The sequence below is a fragment of the Rhea pennata genome, chromosome 6 (assembly GCF_028389875.1).
Source record: "Rhea pennata isolate bPtePen1 chromosome 6, bPtePen1.pri, whole genome shotgun sequence".
Taxonomy (NCBI): Eukaryota; Metazoa; Chordata; class Aves; order Rheiformes; family Rheidae; genus Rhea; species Rhea pennata.
In genome coordinates this window covers 30,413,757-30,441,214 of record NC_084668.1, presented here as the reverse complement: position 1 = coordinate 30,441,214, position 27,458 = coordinate 30,413,757, and the positions used below count along the sequence as shown (strand labels likewise).

General features: G+C 36.1%; 1 protein-coding gene across 5 annotated transcripts in view; it reads right to left on the bottom strand.

Annotated features, from left to right (window-relative positions):
• The window catches only part of MYO1B (myosin IB), a 134,056-nt gene that overhangs the window by 10,601 nt on the left and 95,997 nt on the right, over positions 1–27,458 (bottom strand). For 3 of the 5 annotated variants that reach the window (XM_062578395.1, XM_062578394.1, XM_062578396.1), the window contains exons 14-27: positions 21,170–21,274; positions 19,615–19,677; positions 18,610–18,810; positions 16,594–16,820; positions 15,491–15,691; positions 14,206–14,299; positions 13,567–13,716; positions 11,229–11,297; positions 9,475–9,561; positions 9,089–9,175; positions 6,346–6,432; positions 3,123–3,197; positions 2,578–2,712; positions 1,540–1,646 (exon numbers count right to left, since the gene is read on the bottom strand). In XM_062578395.1, coding sequence (XP_062434379.1) covers positions 1,540–1,646; positions 2,578–2,712; positions 3,123–3,197; positions 6,346–6,432; positions 9,089–9,175; positions 9,475–9,561; positions 11,229–11,297; positions 13,567–13,716; positions 14,206–14,299; positions 15,491–15,691; positions 16,594–16,820; positions 18,610–18,810; positions 19,615–19,677; positions 21,170–21,274 — 1,688 coding nt within the window. The remainder of the gene's footprint in view (positions 1–1,539; positions 1,647–2,577; positions 2,713–3,122; positions 3,198–6,345; positions 6,433–9,088; positions 9,176–9,474; positions 9,562–11,228; positions 11,298–13,566; positions 13,717–14,205; positions 14,300–15,490; positions 15,692–16,593; positions 16,821–18,609; positions 18,811–19,614; positions 19,678–21,169; positions 21,275–27,458) is intronic. The other 2 variants (XM_062578397.1, XM_062578399.1) reach the window with 2 other exon arrangements.

Sequence of the window (27,458 nt, the reverse complement as noted above, 5' to 3'; positions counted from 1 at the left end):
AGAGATGGTGAATACGGCTGCTGAATACATGTTGTCTGGACATCACTTTAACTAATCATTTTGATTAAATTACAGTCAAAGTACTAAATGCAAAGCTTTGCCAGGACTAGAGCCCCAAAGGAACCAATATATTATGTGGAATAGCACTGCCTTGGTAATTGCTTCTCTGGCACATAGGCAGGCATGAGAGAAAAGGAAGAATACTGGTATTTCAGTACACAAGAGAAGTCCCTCTGTGTTCTTAAATAACTACATTACATGCAGAAAATTAGCTACCTCCTATGAATCGTTATCATACTAACTAATCAGAAACTTTATACAACAATTTCCTTCACCCATAGGCCAATAAAAACATAGCAGTAGCTAATCAGCTCTGAAAACAGTTTATAAGAGAAAAAGAGAGGGAAACGCTTCTAAAACAGTGAGGGGTGGGGAAAGTATTCCAACTTTTCACTGATTTGGAGTGAAAAAACAACAAAACATACAAACATCCAAGCAGAGCTTGTCTACATATGAAACCATCCTCATCAACTGTTCCTGACTCCTGTTCCCCCCTCTACTGTTCCAGAATAACAGTGCCTTATTCCTCCTCAGCTCAAGCTGCAGCACCCTAAACTGTTTGAGATTGATGAGACCATTTTTTTTTAAAGAAAAAACAGAATTTCTAAGCTGATATGCACTCAGAAAGTTCAACTTAACTTCTTTCCCAGGCATCAGAACCCGACTTTGTCGGTTTAACTGCAGGCAAAAAATATGCATGTTGCTTAAGTACAGCTACTGCTGCGGTTTTTTAAGCAGTGTTAACTCTGCAGATAGCAATGACAAGTTCATCAGTTTTTAGGTGTTCAGTAGTCTAAGAAATAATAAAAAAATATTTGTAGAGATATTTTACATTTTACAAATATCTACAATTAAAAAAAAATGGAAATAAACTCTTAAGCAATTTTTTTAAAAGTGTTTTTTCCCCCCAAAGTTATATATGAGTATATGAAACTGTTAACTTACCTAGTCTTTGCATTCAACCATTAAGCACAACATGCAAAGTTTGAACATAAGAGATCTCCCTGGCACTGCCTCACCTCCGAGTGACATTGTCACTTACAGCCCTTCAGTTTGCTCTACATTTACCGGTTGCAGAAACCAGTGTGACAGAAACTAGGAGAATGGTTGAGTCTTCTGTACAAGTTCTCAAACATCTTACTATGAGAACAGGTCACAGGAGTTTAGAACAGCAAAACATCATGGTTTTTGGACAGAAGTGCTCAGTATCACAGGATCAGAAGTCTACAATTTAACATCTAATTTAGAAGAAAATCGAGATCAATTTCTACGAATGTAAAGTAAAATCATGGAGGAACTGTAGTTTATCAAGCCAATAACCCATACAATAAAATATTCCCAAGTGTTTAGATTTCTCAAAATAGGGAATACACTTTACTACTTAGGATAAAATGCAAAATCATATTTAATTTCCTAAAGCTATGCAGAGGTATTGAATTTATCATACATTAAAAGCAGCATGCCAGAAGATGTCATTACCTGGCTGGATATAAAGCCTTTTTATCCTTGAAAAGTTCACTTGCTTCCAGTTTTTCTTCATATATAAGCTTCTGTTGATCTGTGAACTGGTCTCTGTACTTCTTACACTACAAAACATGGTATGTTAAACAAACCATAAATTGTCCTTCAAAATCTGATTTGAAGCAGAAGCACCCCAGACTACTATTTGCTTATTGCTCAAGATGCACATTCTTAGTATACTTCTGAAGTGACTCAGCTCCATCCTACATGCCACTGTAACATAGCAACAAATGGCAGAGGCATTTTTCCTCTTCACCCATTCTAGATATTTCTGAATTACACTGAGAACAATCTGTAAAATATCTCATTTAAGTGTATTTCATTTGAGCATGTATTAGTCATCATCTAAATCTATCTGATTCCAGTCACTGCAATACCTTGCTAAAATGTTCACAGGTATATATATATAGATCCACAGTGGTGGAACTTTATGTAAGCAAACAAAGAATAAAACATAGCTAAGAGGTCGAATTTTGCAGGTTCAAAAATAGTAATATTAAAAAAAAAAAAAAGTTCCTTGACAATTCACAGAAAACACAGCTCATTAAAATCAGCAAAACTTCCCATCAGCACTTGTACTGATTCTCACTGTTCTCTCCATCTGATGATCCAAAACAAACTTCAGTTAACTGCAGTTCATAAGTAAAAAATTCCACTGAGTACTTCCAATATTGGTCTAAGACCTAGTGCCATAGACACAAACATTATAACCCACCAATTAAAGGGCAACATGCATACTGGCATAATATTAAATTAAAAGTTGATGGCAGGAAGCATTCCTCTTTCCTAGACCCAGAAAGGAATAGTCAATATAGTCATATTCCTTGAAGGCCAAAGACAGTAATTAAAAGAAACGGTTCTTCCAAAGAAATAAAATCGTCCTATCTAGAACAGGAACAAATGCTTCCTAAAAATAAGCTCTTCATGAGCCAAACAAAGCTACTGAAAAAATCACATGATCAAGTTCTGGATACACTTGACCAGAATGCACCCTACCCTCCACAAATGGAAAATCCTCTTTAGTTCCTTGTGAGTTGAATCCAAGAAAAGGTAAGGTCTTGCTGGCCAGTTCTTATCTATTGGTGATAAAGAAGGCATCTTATTCTTCATTTCCAAGAAGTATTTTTGCATCTGTGATAAAATAGAAGCAATATGTTTTATTAGTTTTCAAATACCAAAGCTACTGAAATAAGCAAGAGAAAGCAAATGCTCTGTCGTTTAAAGCACAGTAACCAAACCACAATGGTCAGCTTCAAGAAACCTGCACATGAATTAAAAAAGCCAAGTATATCGAGAAATGTAGATTCAGATAAAATAAGTTTGACAAATGCCTAGTTTGTGTCATTCCCACACTGTCAAAACATCCTACTACTCCTTATTTACAACATCAGAGTGTTTAAAGTCATCAATTTTCCATTTGCTGAACTTGGACATTTATTTAGAAAGATTAACAGGGCCTTCATGCAGCTATTATTTTTGCTAGAAAACAAATTTTTAAAACACAGATAATGTATGTACGTATTGAATGGATATATACATACAATTCTCTGAAGGGTAAATTCATAAATTTTTCTTCCAGCATTGGCTCTGAAGAATTTCCTGTATTCTCTGCGGACCTGAAAAAATGAAACAAACCCTCAAATTGAATTAAAGGAATTGATTTGCTTTCATAGTTTTTTTTTGTTTGTTTGTTTGGTTGGTTGGGTTTTTTTTAACTCTATAGCAGAAATACGAAAAAAGGTACGTCAATGTGCAAAGTGCTCCCTGACAGAAGAATGCTAACTGGGTACACCTAAAATGTATGAACCAGACCATGGACCAAAAGGTCAAAAAGTTCTCAGATGACCTGAGTACAGTTGTTACATATTTTAAACAGATAATTTTAAATATTTGCCTCTGAAAAGGTAAGATATTCAAATATTATTGAATTCACTTCATTCTAAGACTATTTTCCCACACTTTGGCATAAAGTTGGACTGCAAAAAGTGGGGTATCATTAGCAATATGTATTTTATTGCATCTGAAGTGACTTTGAACTCATACATTAATTATATAGTTAACTGATGCATTGTTTCCAATTTTTTTTCCTTTAAGATTCTTAATGCATAAATACAATAAAAAAGGGATTTTTTTTTCAGAGCAAATTTATGCATGAAAAAAATCTTTTTGCACAAGAAGCCTTCCAAAAAGAAAACAAGTTTTTGGTGTTCGATAAGAGCACAGTATTAACACACATGTTGTTTAATGTCAGTGAGCTTGATACTTGCTACTAAAGTTTATCTAGAAATCACAAAAGTGATTACTAGGAACCAACTTTACAAGTGATAATACTTTTTTATACATTCTTGTACAGACAGTTTTCAGAGAATTTCTTCTGCCCTTAGTATTTCCATCAGTGCTACTTAGCACAACATATAAATTCCTCCCCTAAGAAAGTCCAATCTGAGACAAAGTACAGCTGGTTTGGAGTTTTACAAGAAGCCCAAACTCACATCAACTGAGCTGAAACATCCACCAATCTTTTTCAAACTTTGGCATAGCCTGGAACACACCTGTTTAAAGTTTTGAGCAGAAACCAGGAAAAACATCATGGCTTTGCATAATTTATCCCAGAGCAAATTTAGCGGTTTAAGCTAACCTGCTATGTGTTGGTGTGTTCACTGAAGCCAAAAAATAAAGTAAAATCCATAGAAGAAAAATCCACATCAGCTTGGAACAAAAAGTTCACTTGGCTTATCCTGGCACACCTTCCGCTCCCTACTGACTGCCATACATCTAACACAAGCCAGCATTTTGAAAACAAGAATCTGTCACCATTATGGAATAAAACTCACAAATATATAGGCTTTAACTATGCATTAAAATGCATCAACAAAATTGACAGCATTCAGCCTCTTCATTCTGTGCAAACACTACAAATAATTTTTTCTTCCTTGCTTCACAAGAAAAACTATTTGACTTCTTATACACTGAGTATCTGTAAGGTTTAGTGCTAATTAGTGTATACTTCTTATTTATTATTCCATGATGGAAATTAACACACACAAACCTATTCCAGTCACAGTCATCCCATAACTCCTCATGTCCTCACAGACTCTCTTTAATGATGTTGCTCTTTATTATTCTTCATGAGCTGCAATGTATGCAAATTGACTGGGAACAAAGGGACTATTGGCACTGCAGGGAGGCCAGAAAGCAAGCACGGAGAAATGCAAGTTGCTCCAGAAAAGCCTGAATCTGGAAGGTACCATGAATGCTATCACAACTTACTTATAACATAATCAAAAAAAAGAAATGAAGAATCAATGGTTTAATTTTGATCACTTATTTTAACTTTAAATCTTCACCTCCATATGTCCTGGGTGAAAATATCTTGTCAACCAGGCAACTATGGCGTATAGGTAGAATCTTGCCATGGATCTAGACACCATGTTCTCATTCAGAAAAATCTGTGCATTTCAGTTGAGAGAAAGTGCTACTTATGCTATTAAAAAAATACACTGAAAAGCAACAGCACAGACAGGTGAAAACATGTTCCTGCAGTAGTATGTTTTGGATTCATCAGTTTTCATTTAAATGCTGCTGTTTGATATACAACAGTTTGAGTTATCAGGAGGGACATATTCTTGCTTTAAAATAATGAAGAGAGATCCACTTTGGCATTAGTATCTAAAGTATGATTCTGATCCACAAAATGACTTCTTAAAATGGCTCCTTCACATTACTTGCTCTGTTTTCCATGCATAGACATAGATTGATTATATAATTGTATATATAATTATATATCTTTTGTAAATATATATAAATATATATCCCATTTTATCATTAAAACAAGTATGAGAATACAAGAGCTGGACTTTTCTCCACATTTATCAAGTAAATTGTTGCCCTTGATATATCTGTAGTCTACAATATCCCTACTAGCAGAAAGTGACACCCAACCCAACCCAGACTCAGTTAGATTTCTGCAGTTCTTCAGGACTGCTTTTGTAAAATTATGGTTGAAAACCTAAAATGAGCAAAATTATGTTATGTAAATCATTCAGGCACAAACCTGAAATATCTCATGATGGCATTTTTATAGTCTATTTGCAGAGCAGAACTTTTTTTTTTTTTTTTTTTTTTTTTTTAAGATTACAAATGTGTTTTCTATTGCTAACCAATCCTTGAAAGCAAGGGAAAGAAACCAGAAGGGCCACTACTGCATCTCTCCACTTTTTTAGGAAGTCATGGCTGCCTCAAGCCATAGGTAACTGTGTGCAATGCCAGGCCCTGAGAAGGCTTGATGAAAGTGGCAGTACATTACTATTAGCTTTAGACCATGCCCTAGACCCAGGGGTGAGGGGGTCTAACATGAGCAGCAGTGAGTATCAAACAGCTCTCCTCTGCTTCCCAGTCAAACAAGCAGAGGTCAACAGTAAGAAAATACACGCTTGTAATCTTTCCAGACAGGATCTCTGCCAAGGTAGGTCAAACTTTAAGTCAACAACCATAACAGAGTCCCTCTAATCTGATATTTGTCTCCGACTTGAAAATTAAAACTTCTGATATGACAAAAAAATCAAATGTCTAAATACTGCTGTACATTGAGGCATTTTCAGCTTAGAAATTTTTCATGAAAGTCTGTGAACAAAATAAAGCAATGTAATTTTGTGTCAAATCACGCTTACTAGTCATCCCACCCAAATGCTTGTTTATTAAGTGTTAGTAAGATGCCAGGCTTATTGAGTTCATGTTGACAGAAGGGAGTGTTTGAGAAAGTACCTTCAGTCCAAGCCAGTAAGCCCAAATGACTGCAACAGCGTGCTTACGCCTAGCCTCCTCCTTCAAGCGTTTCAATTCCCTTCGAGCCTAAAAGGTTTAGATAGTGAACAAAAGAGACAGCCCGATGCAGATAGCACAATGACCAGGAAAAGGCTTCTCCCAAACAGAACAGCCAACGTACAATTAAGATACAGAAAGATGGAAGAACCTTTAAAACCCAATCTGTCAGTGCGAAAACAGTGTGAAGCCACATACAGGGCAATAAAAGCCTCTACTGCTGTTTAAATGACAGGTAAAGACAAGAATTTTGCCAGTCCCATTATTTGCAACCAATGTTTGCATCTGATCTGCCACGCACACCTTGCAATCAGTGCTAAGTGTAATTCATTTCTAAATGAGAACTTTCCCTGCAATTACATGATCAAAACGACGTGTATGAAAATCAAGACTTACTAAAACCTTACTATCTAGTCAATTCTTCTACGCACAAGTGCTTGGGCATACCAGAAACAATGTTAAAATTTTTATATGTAGTGATGATTTACTGGCACTGCACTGAGGACTTTTTTTCCGGAGTTGTTGTTCTTTGATTTTTATGTACATTAAAAAAAAAAAAAAAAAAAAAAAAAAAAAAAAAAAAAAAAAAAAAAAAAAAATCCACCCTGGTAAATTATCTTCTTCTCTACAGAATAATGGAGTAAACTCCCAAACATAGTGCCTTCTCACATACAAGCAAAGAGACAGGCACCTACCTACTTTTTATCAATAATTCTCATTTTAGGAAAGCAAAGCATTCTAAACACAAAGGCATGTACGGGCAACTTAACAGAATCTCACATTTTAGACTATACCAATACATTTGTTACTCAGTTATTTGATGACAAAAATCAAGCAAAATAAAGAGTTCCAGTAGTATAGGATCAGACAGTCGCAGTAGTTCTAGCACTCTATCTGCCGTTGCCAAATCATGTATCAAATAGATTCAGGCAACAGCAGTTCCAATCTATGCCAATGACACTTTTTGCACGTATTTCTGGTGTAGCTAGAAAGGTCAATTTGCATTAGATCTAGGCTCTCAGAGAATGCATTTTCACTCATTTGTCTGGAACAAAAGTTCTACTATACAGCACCTTAAAAACAGGGTCCGTGCTGAGACAAGTATTTGCAGTACTTGAGCTGTGTAACTTTTTTAAAGCAAGTGATCTCTGAAGGTAACTTTCAGAATCTTTTGTTTTAAATATTCTTCTGGGAAAAGATCAAACATGATGCCATTAGTAAGTTTCATCTTTTATCAGGCACTTTTCAGGAACAAGGAGAGGAAAATATTTAAGGAAAATAAGATATTTTTTCAAGAAATTGCTGTGAGCCAACTGATAAAAACAACTAAGAAAATTATCCAAATCTATTAAATATTTAAATGAGAAGCTCTAAAACAGAACTAATACTATTTCATTACTTTCTGATCTTGTTCTTTTTCACTATAAAGACTATCATAAGCCTAAGAAAATAAACATCACCTCTGCAGTACTAGGCAATTTTCTTTTTTGGTGAAAGGAACACTGGTTAAAAATAAATTATCGTTTTATTGCATTAAAATAAATGGAGGGGAAACAGTGTCAATATCAACTTATACAGCTAGCTAAAGATCAAGCTAGAACAGAAAAGATGCAAGTCCCTTCTGTGAAGGAAATTCTGTACATGTTTATTTTTTGATTCCTAGGGTTGCCATTTCATTACAGACGTAATAGATTTGCATTCAAATAGCAAAGGTCAAACTCAGCATTATACTTCAAATGCAATCTGAGCACATCTCTTCATCTAGTTTGCAAGGTGTTCTGACAAAAACGTGCCTCCTCCCCATCCCCCAAGACTCAAATAACAACTGGACGGTGTTTAAAACTTAATGGATTTACTGAATATGTTTTTCAACTGAGTTAAGAATTTATTAATTGAAACCCATAAAATATTGACCTCTAGTGAACAGCATTTCAAATGTTCACATAACCCACTACTGCAGGCTGGGGATTAGCAAGAATCTTTCAGTGGGACTTTGCTTCTGAAAACAAACAGCTGATGCTGGAATTCCTGGGATTTTTCTAGAGCCATAAGTTTAGAACTGCAAGCTAACATAATTTTCTGCTAAAATAATCAGGTCATAAAGCTGTACTTTACTTGCAGTTACTCAAATTTTCTTAACGGTTCAAATCACAATGAGAGAATCAATTAAGCTGATTAAAACTAAAGATTTAGTAAAATTAATAGCATTGTTTTGAACTTCTAAATGAAGACTGTCCAAGGTACAGAATATACAGTATCATGAAGATCTCAATTGGATCTCTAAGACAGTGTCACTGAAAGCACTTGTTTGGAAAAAAGAACCGAAACAAAAAATGACCCCCATGCCCCACAAAAAAACATGCTTTGCATATTTACATGTAGTTAAATGCATTTCCTAATTTGAGAATACTATAGTCTAATCACTATTAATCTAGTCTAATGACTTGTTAGTGCAAATCACTATTTCACTGCCATGCAAAGAATTTCCTACTCTACAAAAAACTGACATACAGAACGTTGTCAGAAAATTATTAAGTGTTGCATGAATGGAAATGGAAGGAATCAATGATCATGCTCTATTATTTTTACATCATTGTATTAGTCATTCATTCTCACTATTTACTACTGATTAAATGCTGATATCGTTGGGTAATGAAGGGAGGCATGTGATATGTGCATGAAGTACCTTATATCCAAGCCAGTAAGCCCAAATAACAGCAATAGCATGTTTATTTCTAGCCTCCTCCTTCAGTCGTCTCAGTTCCCTTCGCGCCTGTGATGCATTTGAAAATGGGATATAGAAAAGCTTAGGGAAGAAAAGGTTACTGCAAGTTCCCGACGGAGGAAGAAAGAAGGAAAGAAAGAAACCAGTCACTACAAACAGCAAATTAAAAAGCGTGTCCCAGCTTCCCAGACTGCACCAGCTGAAACATGTTAGCAACAAAGAAAAATAAAAATTCAGTAGTTTAAGCAATCAAAAATATTCCCAGATAACTTTATCCTGAAGGGTCTTCTTCATCCCATGTAGAAACAATCAACAATCAAATGCAGAGCTTTTTGCCATTTTCTTACCCGTGTACCATGCCAATAAGCAGCAATTGTCGTGGCAGCCTCATTACAACGCTTCTGATGCTTAAGTTCTCTAAGAAGTTTCCGAGCCTGTGACCAATGGAAAAATAATATTTTATTGTGCAAATCACCACAATTTCTCAGTGATGTAAAACTGAGGGACTGTAAGCTGCAAATCTAAAGAAAAATCAAAACACAGTGCCTCTAAAACCCCAAAGAAGTAAATTCATAAATACTATGGAGCCAAACATTCTCAGTTCCAGATAGGGCACCACACACAAGCAAGAGTCTGGGACTGGAAAATAAGGAGATCTTAGTTCAACATTGATTTCTCTCCCAGATCCAATTCATGACCCAAGATACCTACACATTTATTCTACCTGTACAGTGGCAATGATACGTTTCCTCCACAGAGGAGGACATGTCTTATCTGTGTGGACTGCAATAAACAGTGAGTCACAAGTAAATCGAATGGCTGAGGGTCACACTTCAAGGCTGCTGGCATATCAGGCTTTTATCCATGGCAGTGCTACCTCAGAAGGTGTCCCCCAGTCACAAAGAGAAAACCTTAACTCAAGATAAGATGATGCTTTAACCCAGTTTTCCTCAAATAATGCTCATGGAATAAGACAGCACTTCAACCATTAAATCACCAGGATATTTTAACCAATTTAAACAAAATTAAAGACTGAAAGTAAAACTCAAGGAAAAATAATAAAATTAAATTATGCTAGCTTATTGCTTACGAAGTTTAAATCCTTTTGGGAGGTGGAAGCCTGTTTACACCTACAGATGATAACTGTAGTCCTCCACCATCTGAGAACAGAACTGACTGCAGAATTAAAGGCAGAGGAGAAAGTTGAACTGAATGGAGGGGAGAAAGATTAGTAAGAAAACAGAAGAGCCCAGGGACCCGTTTTCTGTTGCTACACAGCAGTAGCTGCTTTAAGCACTGCGGCTGCTCTCATGTGAGCTGTTAACCTCATTTTTATCTCTTATTACAGAATCACTCCTGAAGCCTCTGTTATAGCTGCAGGATTCTCCCTTCCTGTTGCAGAAATGATTCAGAAAAGCAGCAAAGTTGTAGCAAATTAAGGCAGAGGACAAGCAAGCAACACTGAGGTACTTCTTTACCATTAGTGGAATATAGCACAGTTTCACACCTCCACTTACAACATCAAGGAGAACTGAAGACTGAACTCAAAAAAAGTACTGCCCAGGCAACCCGAAGTCTTCATTTTATACCTGCTTTCAGTTCTGTCTATCTTCGAGAATTCTGTTCAATCGTAAAATGACTGCCCACTACAAGTCATTTTTTTCCAAAACAGTCCAAGGTTACAATTTTTCCCAGGCCAATGACAATCCCTGTACTGTGTCTGTGCCACTGGGTAGCACATAGCTAGGTCTGCTTTGAATGCTAGACTCACTCATTCTCACTCAAATCCTGAAGTCCATGTCAAGGAGGAACCTCTTTCCAAGCCCTCTGGCAGAAGACACCCCAAGGATAGTCCAGTAGTTTATGATGGTCCCAACCTTCCACTCGCACAGTTTGAATAGATCTATTGCTCAGGCTACAAGAAGAAATCCTAAGCTCACATTTTCTATGGCAAAAAGTAGTGCTTAACAATAGCTTATAGCACAGCCACAGCACAGTGAACAGCAGGTGTGAATGCCAAGAAGCGCAGTGTGTCTAGGAGACATTTCCTCATCTCCTCTGTGCCTCATGCTGCAGACAGCCACAGTAACAGGAAACTCACCTTCCACCCTCTGATGTACGATTGCAGTATAATAGCTGAACTCTTAATCTTCTGATATTTTTTCTGTTGCTGTATTGAAAATAAATATATTATGCTTAGAACAGAATATTAGTACTGTGAAAGAGTGTATAATAAGATATTCATTGATAACATTTGAAAATATAATTAAGGATACAATAAACGTAATGTAACATTTATTACATGTACAAAAAATGTAAAAGGTGAACAATTTTTGTACAAGCTGGTCAGAGTTTGGATTCTGTGTTTAACTCAAAAGGAAACAAAATATGTCAACAATGCTACATGGACAGTATTCTGTTTACAGAAATACCAACTTCATGGTCAGTAGCACAAAATTACATGGATTTAGACGCTAACAGTAACAGCTTTTTTCCTCTTTCCCACGAACCAAGTAGCTCACAAACTGTCACAAATGCTCAAGTTTGTTGGTTATGCTTTTCATGGTGTTTTCGTATGACTTGACTTGTTCATATTACCTGCAGTCCCTTTATAATACCAAATACTGATGATAAATTAGGAAAAGAAAAAAACACCATGGGTTCTTGAATGCAATGCTGGAATGTTCTCCATGTATGCCAATTTGAATAATAAATTTCTTGTACAGCTGAACATTTTCCTTCCAAGAAGCTCAGTTATCCAGTAGGCTAGAGGTTAGTATACCACTATATGGACAACAGCTGATAGGCTTATCACTATGGCTTTTAGGCTTAACACTCAACCCACCACTCAGTTACAGAGAACATCTCTGTAAGTGAGCTAGAAAGACTCCCCTCTAGCTAACATCAAGTCAAGAAACCATTTTATACCATGACCAATGCAGGCCATGCCTTGTGAAGGAACAGATAAGCAAGCGCCTGCAGATACTTTAGCCAAGCCTTCAAGGCAAGGAGCTGTCAAAAAGCTTTGCTCACGCAAGGGCTGCACATTCCTTATTAAACCTTGGAAAACACAGTGCCTAAAAGTCATGCTGGTTTGAGGCACTGGTGTCCTCTGTCCACATGAGGAGGCTCAGTAATTGTCTTCACCTTCAGCCATAATTAATTCCGAAGGTCTTGCTACAACGTCAGACTGCATTCAAAGAAAATTGCTGCCATGTTTTACCTGTGAACCAATATAGTTCTATAGCTAAGGAATCAACAATGTGAAATTTGGTCACATACTTGTTTTCATCTTATGTCAAACAATGTTCCAAAACAGCTGCAATAACTCCATTTTTAATTCATTAACAGCACATGAGATAGTAACTGAAGAAACATGCCTGTAGTGCAATTTTATAATACTACTGTTTCAAGAAACATTGTGCATTCAATCACATAAATTCATAGTGACGAGTTTTATAGTGTAAAAACATTTATTCTCTGATGTAAATTCATAGTGACGAGTTTTATAGTGTAAAAACATTTATTCTCTGATGTAAATAATGACACTTTTTCCTAATTATCCATATTTTTTCTCTAATTATCCAAGATAATCCAACAACCAAACCAAACTCTAACGGCTTTTAAGATGATGCACAGAAGTGCCTATCAACTGGAAAACAGGAATTGTCAATACTGCAACTTCCACCTTACAAAGGTGCTTTTTTCCATTATCACATGTTGTTTTATTAATTTTTATAATATGCAAACAAAGCTTTCAATAGTAAGGAAATACATCTAAGACATTTGAGATTTTTTTTAAAACTTAAAATCAATAAATCTTGTTTATCGTGTAAATCAATGTTTTTCACTAACTGATGAAAACACATTAAAGTCTAATGTCAGTAATGTTCAATTCATAATAACACAGAAGACCCAGACTACAGAGAGTTGAAATTGTTTTAGAACTGTATCAGTAGGAACTACTGAACTATGATTCTTATGAGCTATAATTAAAATAAATCCCTGGGATCCTTCCAAGCATTTTTGAGTCTCCTATGCAAAGGTTCTAAATAAGGCAAAAATACAAAAAGGCTTACAAACAACTGACTTCCACGGAATCACACATGTATACACTCATTAACCTTATGCTTTGAGAACACTACGAATGCCAGATGGCACTGCATTTAGTTTAGGCTGAATGAAAGAGCCTCTCCCCAGCTGGGCCACAAAATCCTACCCTCCCAGAGCTAAATGACTCTAGTGAGCTTTTTAATCATTTGAACACAAAGTAAACACTTAATAGTGGTCCACAGAAACTAAATTTTCTTTTGTGCATGTTTTTGGTGCTTAAATAATAACATTAAAATGAATTCTTTTAACACTTCTTGTATGTACCAAGGAAGAAAATGAAAACTTTTTATTAAAAAGAACTCCATTTAGTAAAGATAATATCTTACTGCGTATCTCCTGTACCAGGAAGCAATCACAATCTGACTTTTCTTCATTAATAAAAAGCGTGTGCGGCACTTCCAACCTCTATAAATCTTCTCAATTAGAGTGGCCAAGTCCTCCAACCGCTGCTTTCTCATATCTTCTAATTTGAAGAGCTGGGTGTATATTTTTGTTTTATGTTAGGAGAAAAATAGCAGGGGAGAAAAGACCACAAAAATATAGGCATAAGCATAAATAAATATTTTAATTAATAATATAAACATTTTAGGAGAAATCTCTCCTTAACTTAAGTCTCCTTTCAGACACCATTTGGTTTATTCACCTCCACAACTCTAGGCAGATACACGTGTAGGATTTGAGAAAGATACGGTGCCATGTATCAGTGCATGCAGATTACATTAAACTCTGGCTGACAACTATTGTATAGTCTTGATTGCTTCTCATTTTCATTAGTGCTGATTCATACCAATTTTAATGGATCTAACATTAAACAGTGCCTTTTTTAATGCTGTATTCCACACTACTATATCAAAGCACTGTATCTAAGAAATTCTGTAGTAACCAGCTAGGGAATTCTATAGCTCATAGCAGGCTATCCTCACACAGGATGGCCTGATTTTGCAGGGAAGACATTTTTCACTTACCGTTCTTGGGTTGCGGATGAATATCTTTGATCTACCAAAGGAAAATTCTTCTTCAGGGATTTCCAATTCATTAAACAGTACCTCTACACCAGCCCTAATAGGAAGAAAATGAGCTTAACAAATATGAGCCCAGCTCTAAGACTTCTTAGTTTACACAGTCACAGTTTAATTTATGGAAAGTATATGAAAGCACATCTTAAATTCTTAAGTAGTGCTTAGCATAAGAAGATTGAATATCTAGCTCATTTACTCACTGGTTATTTAGCTAAAGGCAAGAATGATCACTGTAAAGATTCAAAATAATTTGACGAAAAAGGAGCAATTTTCATTTAGCAGCCTCAGCAACAGCCTACTTTTCTCTTACTCTGAGTGAACTGACGAGTTTGACAAATGCTAATGTTCTATGCTCTACCAACTGCCTTTTAAAATACCTACAAAAAAGAAAAGAGAGGAAATGGAAAGACCTTCATGAAAGAAAGATTTGCTGTAGTTCTCAATTCTGCACTTCTACCATTATCTTGGTAACTTAAAAACTTGTAGCTAAAAAGATTAATCTACTATGAAAGAAATTAGAAATCTAATTCAAATCATGTTTATGAATGAGCATGTGTAAAAAGAATTAAGAAATGCAGGTTTGCCTAACCAGGAAGTTACTCATAAAAATACATACAATCCTTGTTAATATTGTGCAATTTAAAATTATACAGTTAATATAACTGATTTGTCAGAGGTATTATCTCATAGTTCTTCAGCAATTTTTATCTAAAATTATTTTATAGGTCAGAGGAAGATTACATGACTGTCTTCAAAGGAATGGATGCTACTATACTCAGAAAGTTGGTTATTAAAGATAAGTGTCCTTCTGATCATTCCAGACTACCTAGCCATTTTCATTCCACTTCAGTCTCTCTCTCAGGCCCAAATCAGTGAAGGCTACAATGTATTTTAGGAACAACATGCTTTCATTGCTCACATGTAAACCTCCTTCACTAGATAAGCTCATCACTAAAATCACCTCCTTTGCCAGGGAACTGAAAAGACCACTGGAAAGTGTAGGTTTCAATGACCTAAAATGAAATGCATTGAAAGTCTGGCACAACTGCTAGGTGATGCAACAGAAGTAAAACACTTCAGCCACATTGAATTACTCATTAATTTACTTTATAAATACTTGAATTTTAATTAAATAACAAAAAAAAAGAAAAAGAAAAAAATAAGAGTCTGTGAAAGATAGTAATTTTTATTCATTGAGATGTGACAGGTAAGAATACTAATGTTTTCTTACCTGGCTGGTCCTCTCCAATGGGGCCATGTCTGCTTACAAAGCATTTTGTACCTTTCTAGGCAAGGCTCATAAGCCTGCCTGAATGCATAACCTGCCCTTCTGACACGGACATTCTCCAGGAGACCGAGGTACCGAATCTGGTGGCACACTAGGGCATCATTGAAAACATGGGCAGCCTTTTTGTCATTGGGTTTGATGCACCTGGAAGGTGAAAGAAGAAAGATCTTGCAAGGATATTTGTTTGACAGTACTCTACATGAAAGCTATTACCGTGAGTTTAAAGCTTAGACTTCTATAAATTTATCCTATAGGATATTAGGATATTCATTATTTTTAATTTACTTAAGTAACTACAAAAGAGGCATGAACAGGTAAGCTATTTTTAATTTCTTAAAACTTTACAAGGAAGGCTGCAACACACTGTCATGATTACGTAATGTCTATGTATGTATTTGTTCATATACCATAATCAATGCATATGTCCTTACAAACATACGTCATCCTACAATCACTAAGAAACATACAGCTCGCTTTCTGTTGGCTTTGTGTTTTGCCAGTCTGGGCCATGTTTTGTCCCATTTTTCCAGAATGCAGCTGGTCATTCACATCTTTAAAATTACAGGGAAGAAGAGATGGCCTTCTGTCTAGGGCAGACATTGCAATGAGGTGTTTTTGTCTCAAAAGAGCTGCAGTATGAGCAGTGGTATAATCATATCCCAGGGAGCAGCAACCACACAGTGCTCCAAAACTGCTCCCCTCCTGGGAAGCTGTGGGAAGCAGTTGCACTTTCTGAACAATGCGTTTTTACATTTTTTTTTAATCCAGACACGTCAAAAATGTGAGATGTCTCAATAATGTCAATTCAGACAGACAGTGAGACTAAAAAAAAGTATCACCAGCATATTATACACAGCAGACTATATATGACAGGAGATAGTAACAATTTTCAGCCAATATCCAGCAAACTGAATTTACACCAATTATTAAGAAGATATTTATTATCCCTTGTGCTTCTTCATAAGCATCCTTTCTGATTTCACAATGATCATATTTCATTTAATCCAAACACTGATTCACCAAAGCTTTTCCACAGACTAATTTACCTAATGTAGTTTGGATTTTTTGTCTGAAGATTTTTCATCAGGGTAGCAACAGAAGCCTTGAATTGTGAACCTGCTGTTGGAGGTCTCTTTAGATTGATCTTGGCAGGGTTTCCTTCTGGGAACAAGGCTTTAATAAGAGAGTGACTGGCCTTCCACATGGCCTGGGAGAGGTCACGGTACAGAAGATCATTGTTTTTGTCAACAAATCCTTCTACCTGGTACATAACCTAAACAACAAAGAAGAGTCTCATCAGAGCATATTTTGGACTATAATATTGGCTGGTTCTACGTTTTACCAAAAAAAGGATTTCTTCTTCTTTCCCACTATTAAAGAAAAAAAAATGTTTCAGTTTGCATTTTATATCTGATAGATTTTTTGTTATGAATATCAATATCCTTCCTGCGAAAAATACAATTTCTCATACTGCTAATAGCTTCTTCTGTTGATCAATGCCAGTATCTGAAAGACAATTTTTTTTCCCTCTGATAACTTTAACACATCACCCTCTTGCCTATACCGTGAAACAATTTTTCTTTGGTTAACAAAGTATTTTCTCCGTTTTTAACTCACAACAGCAAAAATACCATTTCCCTTCAAAATACTAATGCCTACATTATTGATCTAACTAAGCAAGACATTAAGTATCACCTGTGAAACTTCTGAGCTCCAAGCAACAAGTCGTCATCTATGCAATCCTCAGGAGACTGGTATTTAAAAGGACTTGCTAGGAACACAGTCCAATGACAATAAACATGTATGCAGAGGTCTGACAGGCAGCTGGAGACACAAGAAGCTTCCAGAGAAGCTTTGAGATCTCCAAGAATGCTACTGCTTTTTCTTTTTAATTTTTGAATGGAGGGAATTTAATTTGATTAATTTTGACAAATCATCTGGCTGATAATACAGTCTTCAGCTTCATGATTTCACAAATATTTCTGTGTAAATATGTATTACATGGACAGAATATTGAATCAAACTGAGATAGCTGTTTTTGTTATGCTACAGCAAGTGACATTTCTATTTAGAATATACAATTCTGTCTCTGACAGGTATGGGAAATGTCGCCACTGAAAAAAATATTCATATGAACTTACTCATATTTCATAATAGAAGTCAAACTTCTGTTCTCCAGTCACCAGATCAAAATGTTTTCAAGTAAGGATAGAAAAACAATTCCAAAATAGTAAGAATTCACTGACCGCTCTGCTGAGTCAGTGAATGCCAGGAACAACTGAAGACCCTCACTGGCTCTAAAAGCCTGTTTGCAAACTTTTTCAGAGCACTTAGATATTTCAATTCATCTTGAATTCTGACTACCAAAGAAGGATCTAAACATTAGTCTCTGATGGTTTATATCTAATTACAAAGTCTCAGCAGCAAATGTATAACATAGTGCTACTATATGGCTACCTCAAGGGGTAATTGGAACGTTTGACACTTCCAGCACCATCACTTTCATATGCAAATATAATTGAATGAGAAAACTGTCAAGCTACATGAAAATTTACAATACTGTAAAAGGATCCAAAACTAGGGATGAATTACACAGTCCTAGGAAAATATAAACTCCACATTCTCATCTCAATAACTAAGGACTTTAACTACTTTAGTGACAAAGAACATGTTTTTCAAAATATCTTGCCTTCTAATGTGTGTGATTTTTTTCTTATCATTCTAAACAGCATGTTTGTTTTTAGAGACCTAGCACTACAAATATTTTACCATCAAAGCACATAGTACATGATTCTGCTGTGCTGAAAAGATTACTGCTCTTCACTTCAATGAGTGCTGCATGAGCTCTCAAAGATTTCCAGTCAGAATTATATATTTCAGATTTAAGACTGAAAAGATCAGGGCTCCTCTGCATTTTCTGACCAATTATTGACTCAGACAATTCTACTCTATTACTGCAACATTATTTAATGGACGATGCACCTCAGCACTGTACCAAACCTTGACTTCACCTGTGGAACAGAATGCACCAAGACACATGAACTCGCTGCTCTGCTAAGTACCTTGCCAGCATAATGCTGAATCCGGAAGCAGCTGTGCGGCAAGGAGGTGTCATTGAGGAAACGCGAGCATTTGCTCATCCTGCTCTCAAAATGCTGATGAGTGGCACAGACTTGGTTCAGTTTTTCTAGAAAGGTTTCATCAGTAACAGTTCCCGGTCTCAGGCACTCTTCATCAAGCATGGCCAGAATTCCAGTCTGGTTCTGAAGTTTAAAAACAAGACATCTGCAGTTTTAACATTTGCTTTCAGCACATGTACATCAACACATACAACTGAGAGCTCTCTCCTGTTTAACTGACTTCTGCTATCTAGAAACATGTTTTTCAAACCATTGCAAAGTTTAGCCAGTTCTCTTTTCCCATTTTCAGCATATTTCCAGCACTTGTGTTTTATGAAAGATTGCTTCTAAGATGTGAATTCTATGACTTTTTCCTTTTGCTATTTCATGTCATTTAGTCAGACTGTAAAAATTTCAATTCCAGAAGAAAGTAGTTAGATTATGGGTAAAGCTAGAATACATTTTATATTAATGGTTAAAAACAGTTCTGCTTTAGCTGATAAAGAATTTTATCTTTCTTGTCATATTAAGTCTGTATTAGTCCATAATCCTTATTAGGTGCAAGTACTTGCTGTATCTGAAGCATTCAGTGAACAAGCCATTGAGTTCTCTGGTTCCATATAAAAAGAAATCCTATTTGCAATACACCATATGATATCTTCTAATGAAAATAGCACAAAACATGAACATTTCTTTTTTCTTTTTTTTTCCTCTATAGGTGCTGTTGAATGTTTGTAAAACAGAATAACAGCATATAGCTACACCCAAAAACCCTTATTTTTTCAGTTAGAAAAAGCTCCTAACACACAAAATAGGACAGTTAATATAGAGTGGCTTGTTTTATAAAAGCAAAGTGCTATCACTGCACTGAGGGTGAGCGCAGATTTTATAGCTAAATTCAATACATGCATTAAAAGCTAATCATGAAGATACCTGAATATAACTTACATTTTCTATTAGGTCACAGATGATAGCATTGTTGAAATACTCAATGTGAGTCCATTCAATCCCCTACAAGAAAATAAAGAAATCATTAACAGAAAAACAGTTGAAGGCACTTTTTCTCTAGGCAATTTAAACTACATTCCAGTTAACTAAGATGCTATTTTAGAACTTATTTCTATATGCTTACCAATATTTTATTTATTAAGGAAAAAAATGCAATCATCTCTTACTAAGATTATCGGCGCAACATGAATGCCCTTGAGCAGCTGCCAATTCTGCTTCCCATTCCATTCCCCAATCGGTGTCAACTTCCCATGCACTTGGCTGGAAAAGAGCCAAAGCTTGATCCTGCAAGGCCTTGGGTCAGTCAGGCCTTGTGTACACTCTCAGTGTTTATAAGTAAATAAAGTCCATTTCGATACAAGCATCTGAGATCAAAATTTCTACGCTCTTGGGTTTTTTTGAACAGGAGGAAGAAAAGGCTAAATTTAGATGAGACCATCTGAAAAATGTAGAGTCTGGCTAGTGTTCAGATATTCCTAATATCTTAATTTTTTCCAAATATCAGCAAGAAAATTGTTAAGATGAAATGCCAATGCAACTAGAGATAATAGAGGTAGGATAAAGAACTGGAAAAGAAAAAAAAAGTTAATTTCATTCTTAATTCGCAATCTAAAGTAACATCTTATAATTCAGTTCTTCAGATTGTCTGAGATACATAATTCAATAAACGAATTGCAGTAGTTATATTTCAAGAGTTTCACAAATGAATGCAATAAGAAAAAAGACATGCCAAAGCTTTATCCATCAGATTACAAGGCAGGAGCTTTATTCAACTTTCAAAAATGTTTACACAGCAAAATGGTTCCATCCAACCTGAGCAGAGAAAACGTGTGCCGGTATCTACGTTGGTGAACCGATATTTTGTCCAAGCTCGGTATATCATGGGAGTACTACTAAAATTTATTAGCACTTGAGCTTGAAGTTCACTCACAGAACAACATCAAACACCAGAGTTTGGGCTCCAAAACATATCTTAAAATTTACCCTTAAAACTCATACAGCTCACTTTGGGACCTGACGGGAAGAAAAAAACAAAACTCTTGTTTTGAGTTACTTTCATTTTTCGTGATGCCATTTCATCCACCTACTTCCTTTTTGAAAGGAGATGAGTTGCAGAGATTTTTGGAGTGGGTCCCAGATACTACTGTGTCACCCAAAACACACCCTGTACCACAACAGTGCTAATGCCAGAAAGGAATTCTAGTCTTCTAATAAATTCATTAGCCCCTGCTAACGATGATGAATTATCATTCATCATTGCCAACACTACATCTAAATGAAAGTTTGGTCTGTTTTATGCCCACAGAAATCGTAACATGAAACAAAACCAAATATAACTTCCTTTGCTTAATTTAACTATTATGCAGAGCTACAAGCACATGTTCCATGGCAGGCCCACTTTCAAACGTGACTTTGTTCCCTGAAAAGAAGTGCAAGCATGCATAATTCTGACAGTGGGAAGGAGCAGATAATGAAAGATTGATTTAAGTATTACCTCTCGGATGTATTCCTCCTGCTCTTCTTTGAGGGTAAGTTCAATGAAGATCTGCTGCAACTTCTCATTACAGTAGTTGATAATGAATTGCTCAAAGCTGTTGTCCTGTCAGATAAAAGATGTTTGTATTTGGCTGTTGTGCAGACACACTGGGATTAACCTGGAGTAAGCTCCTGCAGCAGCTGAAAGCTGACAAGCTGTTCTACTAACTACTCCTTCTAGTCTTGAGATGTGATGGTCTGAGTAATGTTTTATTGAGAAATAGATTAGTTTGGAAATTTTAGACCAAATCCTTCCCTATGCCTTTCTTCATGGAAGAGACCACAAACTGATAGAGTTTTTATTTATGATGCCTCTGTATCAGTTGCTTGGGAAAAATCATATGGATCCTTGTGCTGTCAGGGAATGAAGTTTTGCCTGCACTATCTATCCTCATATGCAAAATATGGTCTCCTGTAAATTCTGATAAATAAAATTATGACAGCAGCACTACCTCTTTTCTGACTAGAATCACACTATCAAATAATGTATCCAATTCCTCTACAGACTGAGGCCCAAACTGCTATTCTGGTTGCAGCTGAGCCCAGGGGTTAAGAGATTATTGGCTCCAGAGGTCAGCATAGTTTCCTCCCTGCCAAAAAATTGCTCATGTAATTGCCCCCTAAAATGGTGGGAATTAGAAAAACTTTGTCGACCAAAAAACTTTAAATGGGGTAATTCCATATAAAACTAGGTTAGGGAGCAAGCACATGTGTAGCAAACTGCAGAAGAGCCTCCTGGAGGATTGAGTGGAAACAGGGAAAGCGAGACGGGCAGTGCCAGCGACAGCAGCCAGAAGAGCACATTTAACTGCAGCGGCCCCGGCAGGAGCTGCGGCTGCTGCAGGCATCGCGCCGCGCCGCACAGCCGTCACCGGCAAGGCGCTGCCGCAGCCATGCCTGCAGCAACGCGCCGCAGGATCCGATACTACGGCCACAGCGAGCTCCTAGACGCCCCAGGGCGAACCCTCACTCGCAAAAGTCAACTAAGTTTTACAGTTAACTTCGACAGGGTAGGATTTCACATTAAAGCTGTTGCTGATCCTCTCATTGCCTTAAGGTTAAACGAGTGCAGTTTAGAGTCCAGGTCCTCAGTTTTGAGGATCTGTTTAAAATGGCATTTTCAAACAAAAAGAGAACAGCAGCTTCACTGTTTTTCTCTGGTGCTTATTAGACTCATTAACAGCGTAAAGAATTCAATACATGTATCACAGAAATAACTGCAACCAAGCATAATCTTGAATATCCACTACTGGTGTTTTCCTTTGGCCTTTGGTGCTTGATTTTATTTTTTGTACTTTTTTATTACTAGTCATCAAGACAACATTTTGATTATTTAGCTATCTTGAAAATTTGCATCATAAACTGCTATGCCTTTTTACAATATTAAATAAACCTGCTATACAATACCTGTGAAGTTCAAGTTATGATGATGGAATTTTTATGACTAAGGGCAACTGCAATCATTGAAATATTTGAACTTAGGATCTGGTTGCTAAGATAAGATTAGGAACACACAAGCAGATTAGAAAATATTGAGATAGCACAAATTATTTTGATCATTTTGGCTTAAGTAAAATAAAATCATAGTTGATCACCAAACTTTTATGCAGCCACATCAAATTCTGCCCCTCACACCAACCACAATTATCAATCAGAGATTACAACACTTGCATAGCTCTAGACAAGAAAGTTAAAATTTAGCATGCATCAAAATCAGCACTGCAAACAAGTCATACTTACTGCACTCTGTTGTGAAAAGAAATTACATAAACTGTCATCAGTACTTACACAGTTTCCACAGTAATACAGAATACAAAATGACTATTAGCATTTACTCAGTGTATCAAGTAGATGAGTCTTTTTATCAGATTGATTTGTATGTCACTCTGAAAATGTAAAGTGCTACATAAAGGTTATATATCACACTTTTATAAATGGGTGCATTTTTAGGTTCTATCCAAAAATTACCAAATAACCAAGGAATTGATGTTCATCTGAGTGCAACACAGAGCAGCACACTTACATTGTCACATCTCTAAATTAGCATGTATCATCTGTCTCAAAAAGTCACAGATACAGCCTTTGGTCAAGACATCTCAGTGAAGGGAAGCGGGGGAGGAAGAGGACATGCAAAGAACAACAACTAAAAGTTTACTTGATACATACAAAAAAGTAAATATATCTAGAGGGATAGCCTTGAAGTGAAAAGGCCCAAACTGACAAATCACCTTGATAACGAGGAACAGTAAAATACAGTCTGTATCCTCCTGCCAGAAACACGCCACCCACTGCAGTTAAGATTGTTTCTTCAAAAGACTATGTTCTTCCACTTAAAAGGACAATAGGATTTTTATTTTATATATTATATACAGTCTTCATCTTCAAAGGGAATGACACTGAAAGGCAATTCCAGCTAAACCATCTAACTAAAAGGTCCATTAACAATATAACAATATAGTAAAATAATTGTTAGATGCTTTCCTGATTTGAAGTATCTTATGTCTATGATATTTATGGTTTGCCAAAGGAAAGCAAACTGAAGTCCACACAGCTCCTCACAAATCACTTTAGCCTAAGAAATTCTATGTGAAGTTGCCAATTTATTGAAAATTGCTATGCTCAGTAGTAATGTTACTATTTGTGTGCAAGACAGAGCATAAAAAGCTGATACTTAATTATAGCAAAACAAAATCAAGAAAAACATTTGTAACTCTGAACAGAGCAGAAAACATCCTCTAAGTTAAGTACACTTTGGAAGGAAACATTTTGTGCCACAGGTTTTGGGAAACACTATATGAAAAGCTGAATAAAATGTTTATCTCTAGGCAAATTTGAAGAAGAAACTCACAGAATTTCTGTTGCCTATCTTATTGTATATAGCTGTTAATTATGCTACACAAAGCTTAGACTAATACACACAAATTGTAAAGCTTTCTCCCTCGATATTTTAATGACAGCTCCTTGACGTTAGTATGTTAGAACTAGCAAGGGCTATAACGGACTTCTGACACTGGTCTTCAGAAGACAACGGAGAGTGATTAACGTCGGTGACAGCACATCACTAAACTGAACCAGGAGAAATGGGCTGAGAGGACCCAGAAGAGACTGTATTTGCTCCATAGCCTAAATATTCTGATTAGCCAATAGAAAAGGCTTTGACAAATGCAGAAGCAGTATGGTCAGACCCAAAATTTCCTAGGAAGAGTTAGCAAATTAAAATATTGTTAGGAAATTTCAGAGGGGAAAAAAAGGAATATTTAAGGCCAGCATTTCTCCACTGCTGAGGAGCACAGGTTTCTTTTCCAGGCTGCAGGCTGCTATTTTAGTGTTGAAAGCATCACTTCAATCACTGCATTTAATAGCAACATTTCCAAGCTATTCCTTTGAAGCTACTGTGGAATACACAATGTCATCTTTGGGGAGAGGAATCCCCTCACACACTCAAATCTCTCAAATTTAATTAAAAGTGGCAGGAAATAGCATATTGCCTCAGATTGTTTCAGCTATATCTATAAATTTGACATGACTTTAAACCTATCAGCCCCTCAGTTTATCCTCTCAAGCTTTATCAGGTGCAACCATGAATTTAGACAACAACTAGAAAGATTCACTGATGAAAATCAAAGCCCATTTCAATATATTTTTCACTTTACAAATAATGGTATCTTGATCATACAGTTTTGTTGTTATTAACCTTCAGACTACCATGTATCAGGCTGCCATTTCATGACAGGCAGGTTTCTGAACTCCAGAATATTCTGCTCCATGCAAAAACATATTGCTAGTATAAACTAGCAGATCATCATACTACTCGCTGAGGATGTTAGACTTGATCGTGAAAAGACAGAACTTCAGAGTTTGAACCACTTCTGTTACTCCAATTACATATAGGTGCTTGGAAGTCTAAGGAAAATATTTTTGTCCTTTAATATTTTACCTAAATTCTCTGGAACATTTCAATCATGCATAACATGGAATTACCAAGAAAAAAAAATAAACGGATGTTTCTGCCGCTATGCATTGTTACTTCAGCAAAATAAAAAAATACAAACAAAATAAAAATACTTTTATTAAGAGTGAAAAAAATTGGACCGCCTCATACTGGCCTCAGGCAAAAATGTCAATATGCTTTTGCTGAGAATCATTTCTTGCATTACATTTATAGACATAAAATATCTAAAAAGGGGGGCACCTTCCTAGGAGAGGCAGCTACCTTCTAATTCTCCTTGCCTATAGACAAGGCATGTTCATTTTGGAATACCCAGTTCCTAGCTAAGATACCTAGTTTTTACAGAGAGTCAGTCCCTCTAAAAAGGAAGTTTTTCAGTCTTAATATTGCCATTCTTTTATCACCCAATCTACAAACAAATGCCAAGTCATCAAAAGGATGGAATTTTCATTTTCAGGGCAAAAAAAGAGAAAATGCTAACAGTGCAGCAGAGTTCTGCAATACCCCTCGCGCTAACGCTTACTAGGATACCAGCATTTCACTGTGGTCCTGTTCTTCTGTTTACTTATATGAACATTCTAGTAAACAAACTTTCTTGAAAAATATCTCATGGGAACCAGATTTTAAGCTCTATTTTATATATATATATATATATATATATATATATATATATATATATATGTATGTATGTATATATATATGTATATATATATCTGCAGGCAAAGAACCTGAGAAGCATATCATTTAATTATAAATGTTCTGCATACATGTATTCAAACTATGTATATTTTAGTGTAACTAACGGAGGGCAGTAACAAAGACTGATGCCCAGACCTCAGGGATTATCTGTTTTCCATATTTGCATAGCAGGACTGACTTCAGTCCTTATTGATGTTATTGGCAAAACTCCCCCTGGTAGAGAACCAAGCACTTCTTGTTCTCATCTGTGGTCTCTGGACACACAGGTCTAAATCAAATTTGGAATTAAAAAGGCAAGAACCTGTGCTGAATCCAGGAGACACAATGCATGATCCACAGGGACATCCAGATACAATCAATTTAACAAACTCGACCTGATAAATTAGTCCTGGAACAACAGAAATTACAAATAGGCAAAAACCTACTACACAATCCTGTTCATTCCTCTACTAAGAAATTGTTCCTCTAGGGCAAAATGTAATTTTCACAAGCTCAGGCAGAGCATTCATGTGTATTTGCTCCAGCATTTCAAAAATTACCTCTTGTTGAAAAGCATATAGCAAATAGGATTTACTTCATAAATCTGTTCCCCTCTCCCCAAAAAATAAGCATCTCAAAATACTCTAATTATAATGTGATTAATTAAATGGTCATTAACTTCCTAGGATTAAACTCTGATTCTAAGTATTCCAGCACTTAATAAAATGATTGTTTTAACTGTATCTTAAAATCTCCATGGCACCTAGTAATCCAAGTAAGGGCCAATCTCGGTAAAGCTCTGCACTTTCACAATACCTGCCAGCAAATGTACTTGACCAGTTACAGATTAAAGATTCAGTTCTCCTCCTTCACATAAGACTGAGCTTTTCCCTGTGCAATCAGATTGTCTATTTTGGCACTGTAGCATTCCAATATACAATACATACTGACAGACCTCAGAAAAAATGTTGTACAATTTAAAAAAGGAAATCTGGAGCAAGGTATAATGTCTAAAAGAGAGAGTTAGAAATTATGCTCTAGAGATTAAGGCAACTGCTAAAACAGCAGATGTTTGTGGGTCAGTTAGAGATGAAGCTAAGGCATGAAGAAAGGGTCCCCAGAGCCTAAACCTTTAGATAACAGAAGATAAGCCAAATTTCTTCATATGTTTTTTTCCTCTAGTAACTCTCTTTCTAGTTATTTGACCCTTCTCCAGTAAAATTGTCCTCAGGGAAAAAGTAGTCTCAAGGTCAGCACCATCTCTCAGACCTCAGCATGCTCCACCACATCACTAAAAGGGTTATTTCCCTCATTTAATAAATATGATACAAAAAGACAAAGTAGCTATGCAGCAATGGGACCCAGCTGTCCTGTAAGCTTATGGTAAAACTGCAAGCATCTCCCCAATTTTGTCATGCCTTAAAAAAAATCTCAGAAAGGTATTTTCTAATGTTTATCCCCTCCTTGTTTGGTTACCTCCCTTTAAAGAGAGATAATAACTACAGTTGTGAACATGTTAATATAGTGACTCTGCGTTCTTCATATTTCTAACGCAATTCTCTCAATAAAGACATCACCACTTCATCAAAGTCACAGTGACATTTTACATATAGCTGTATAA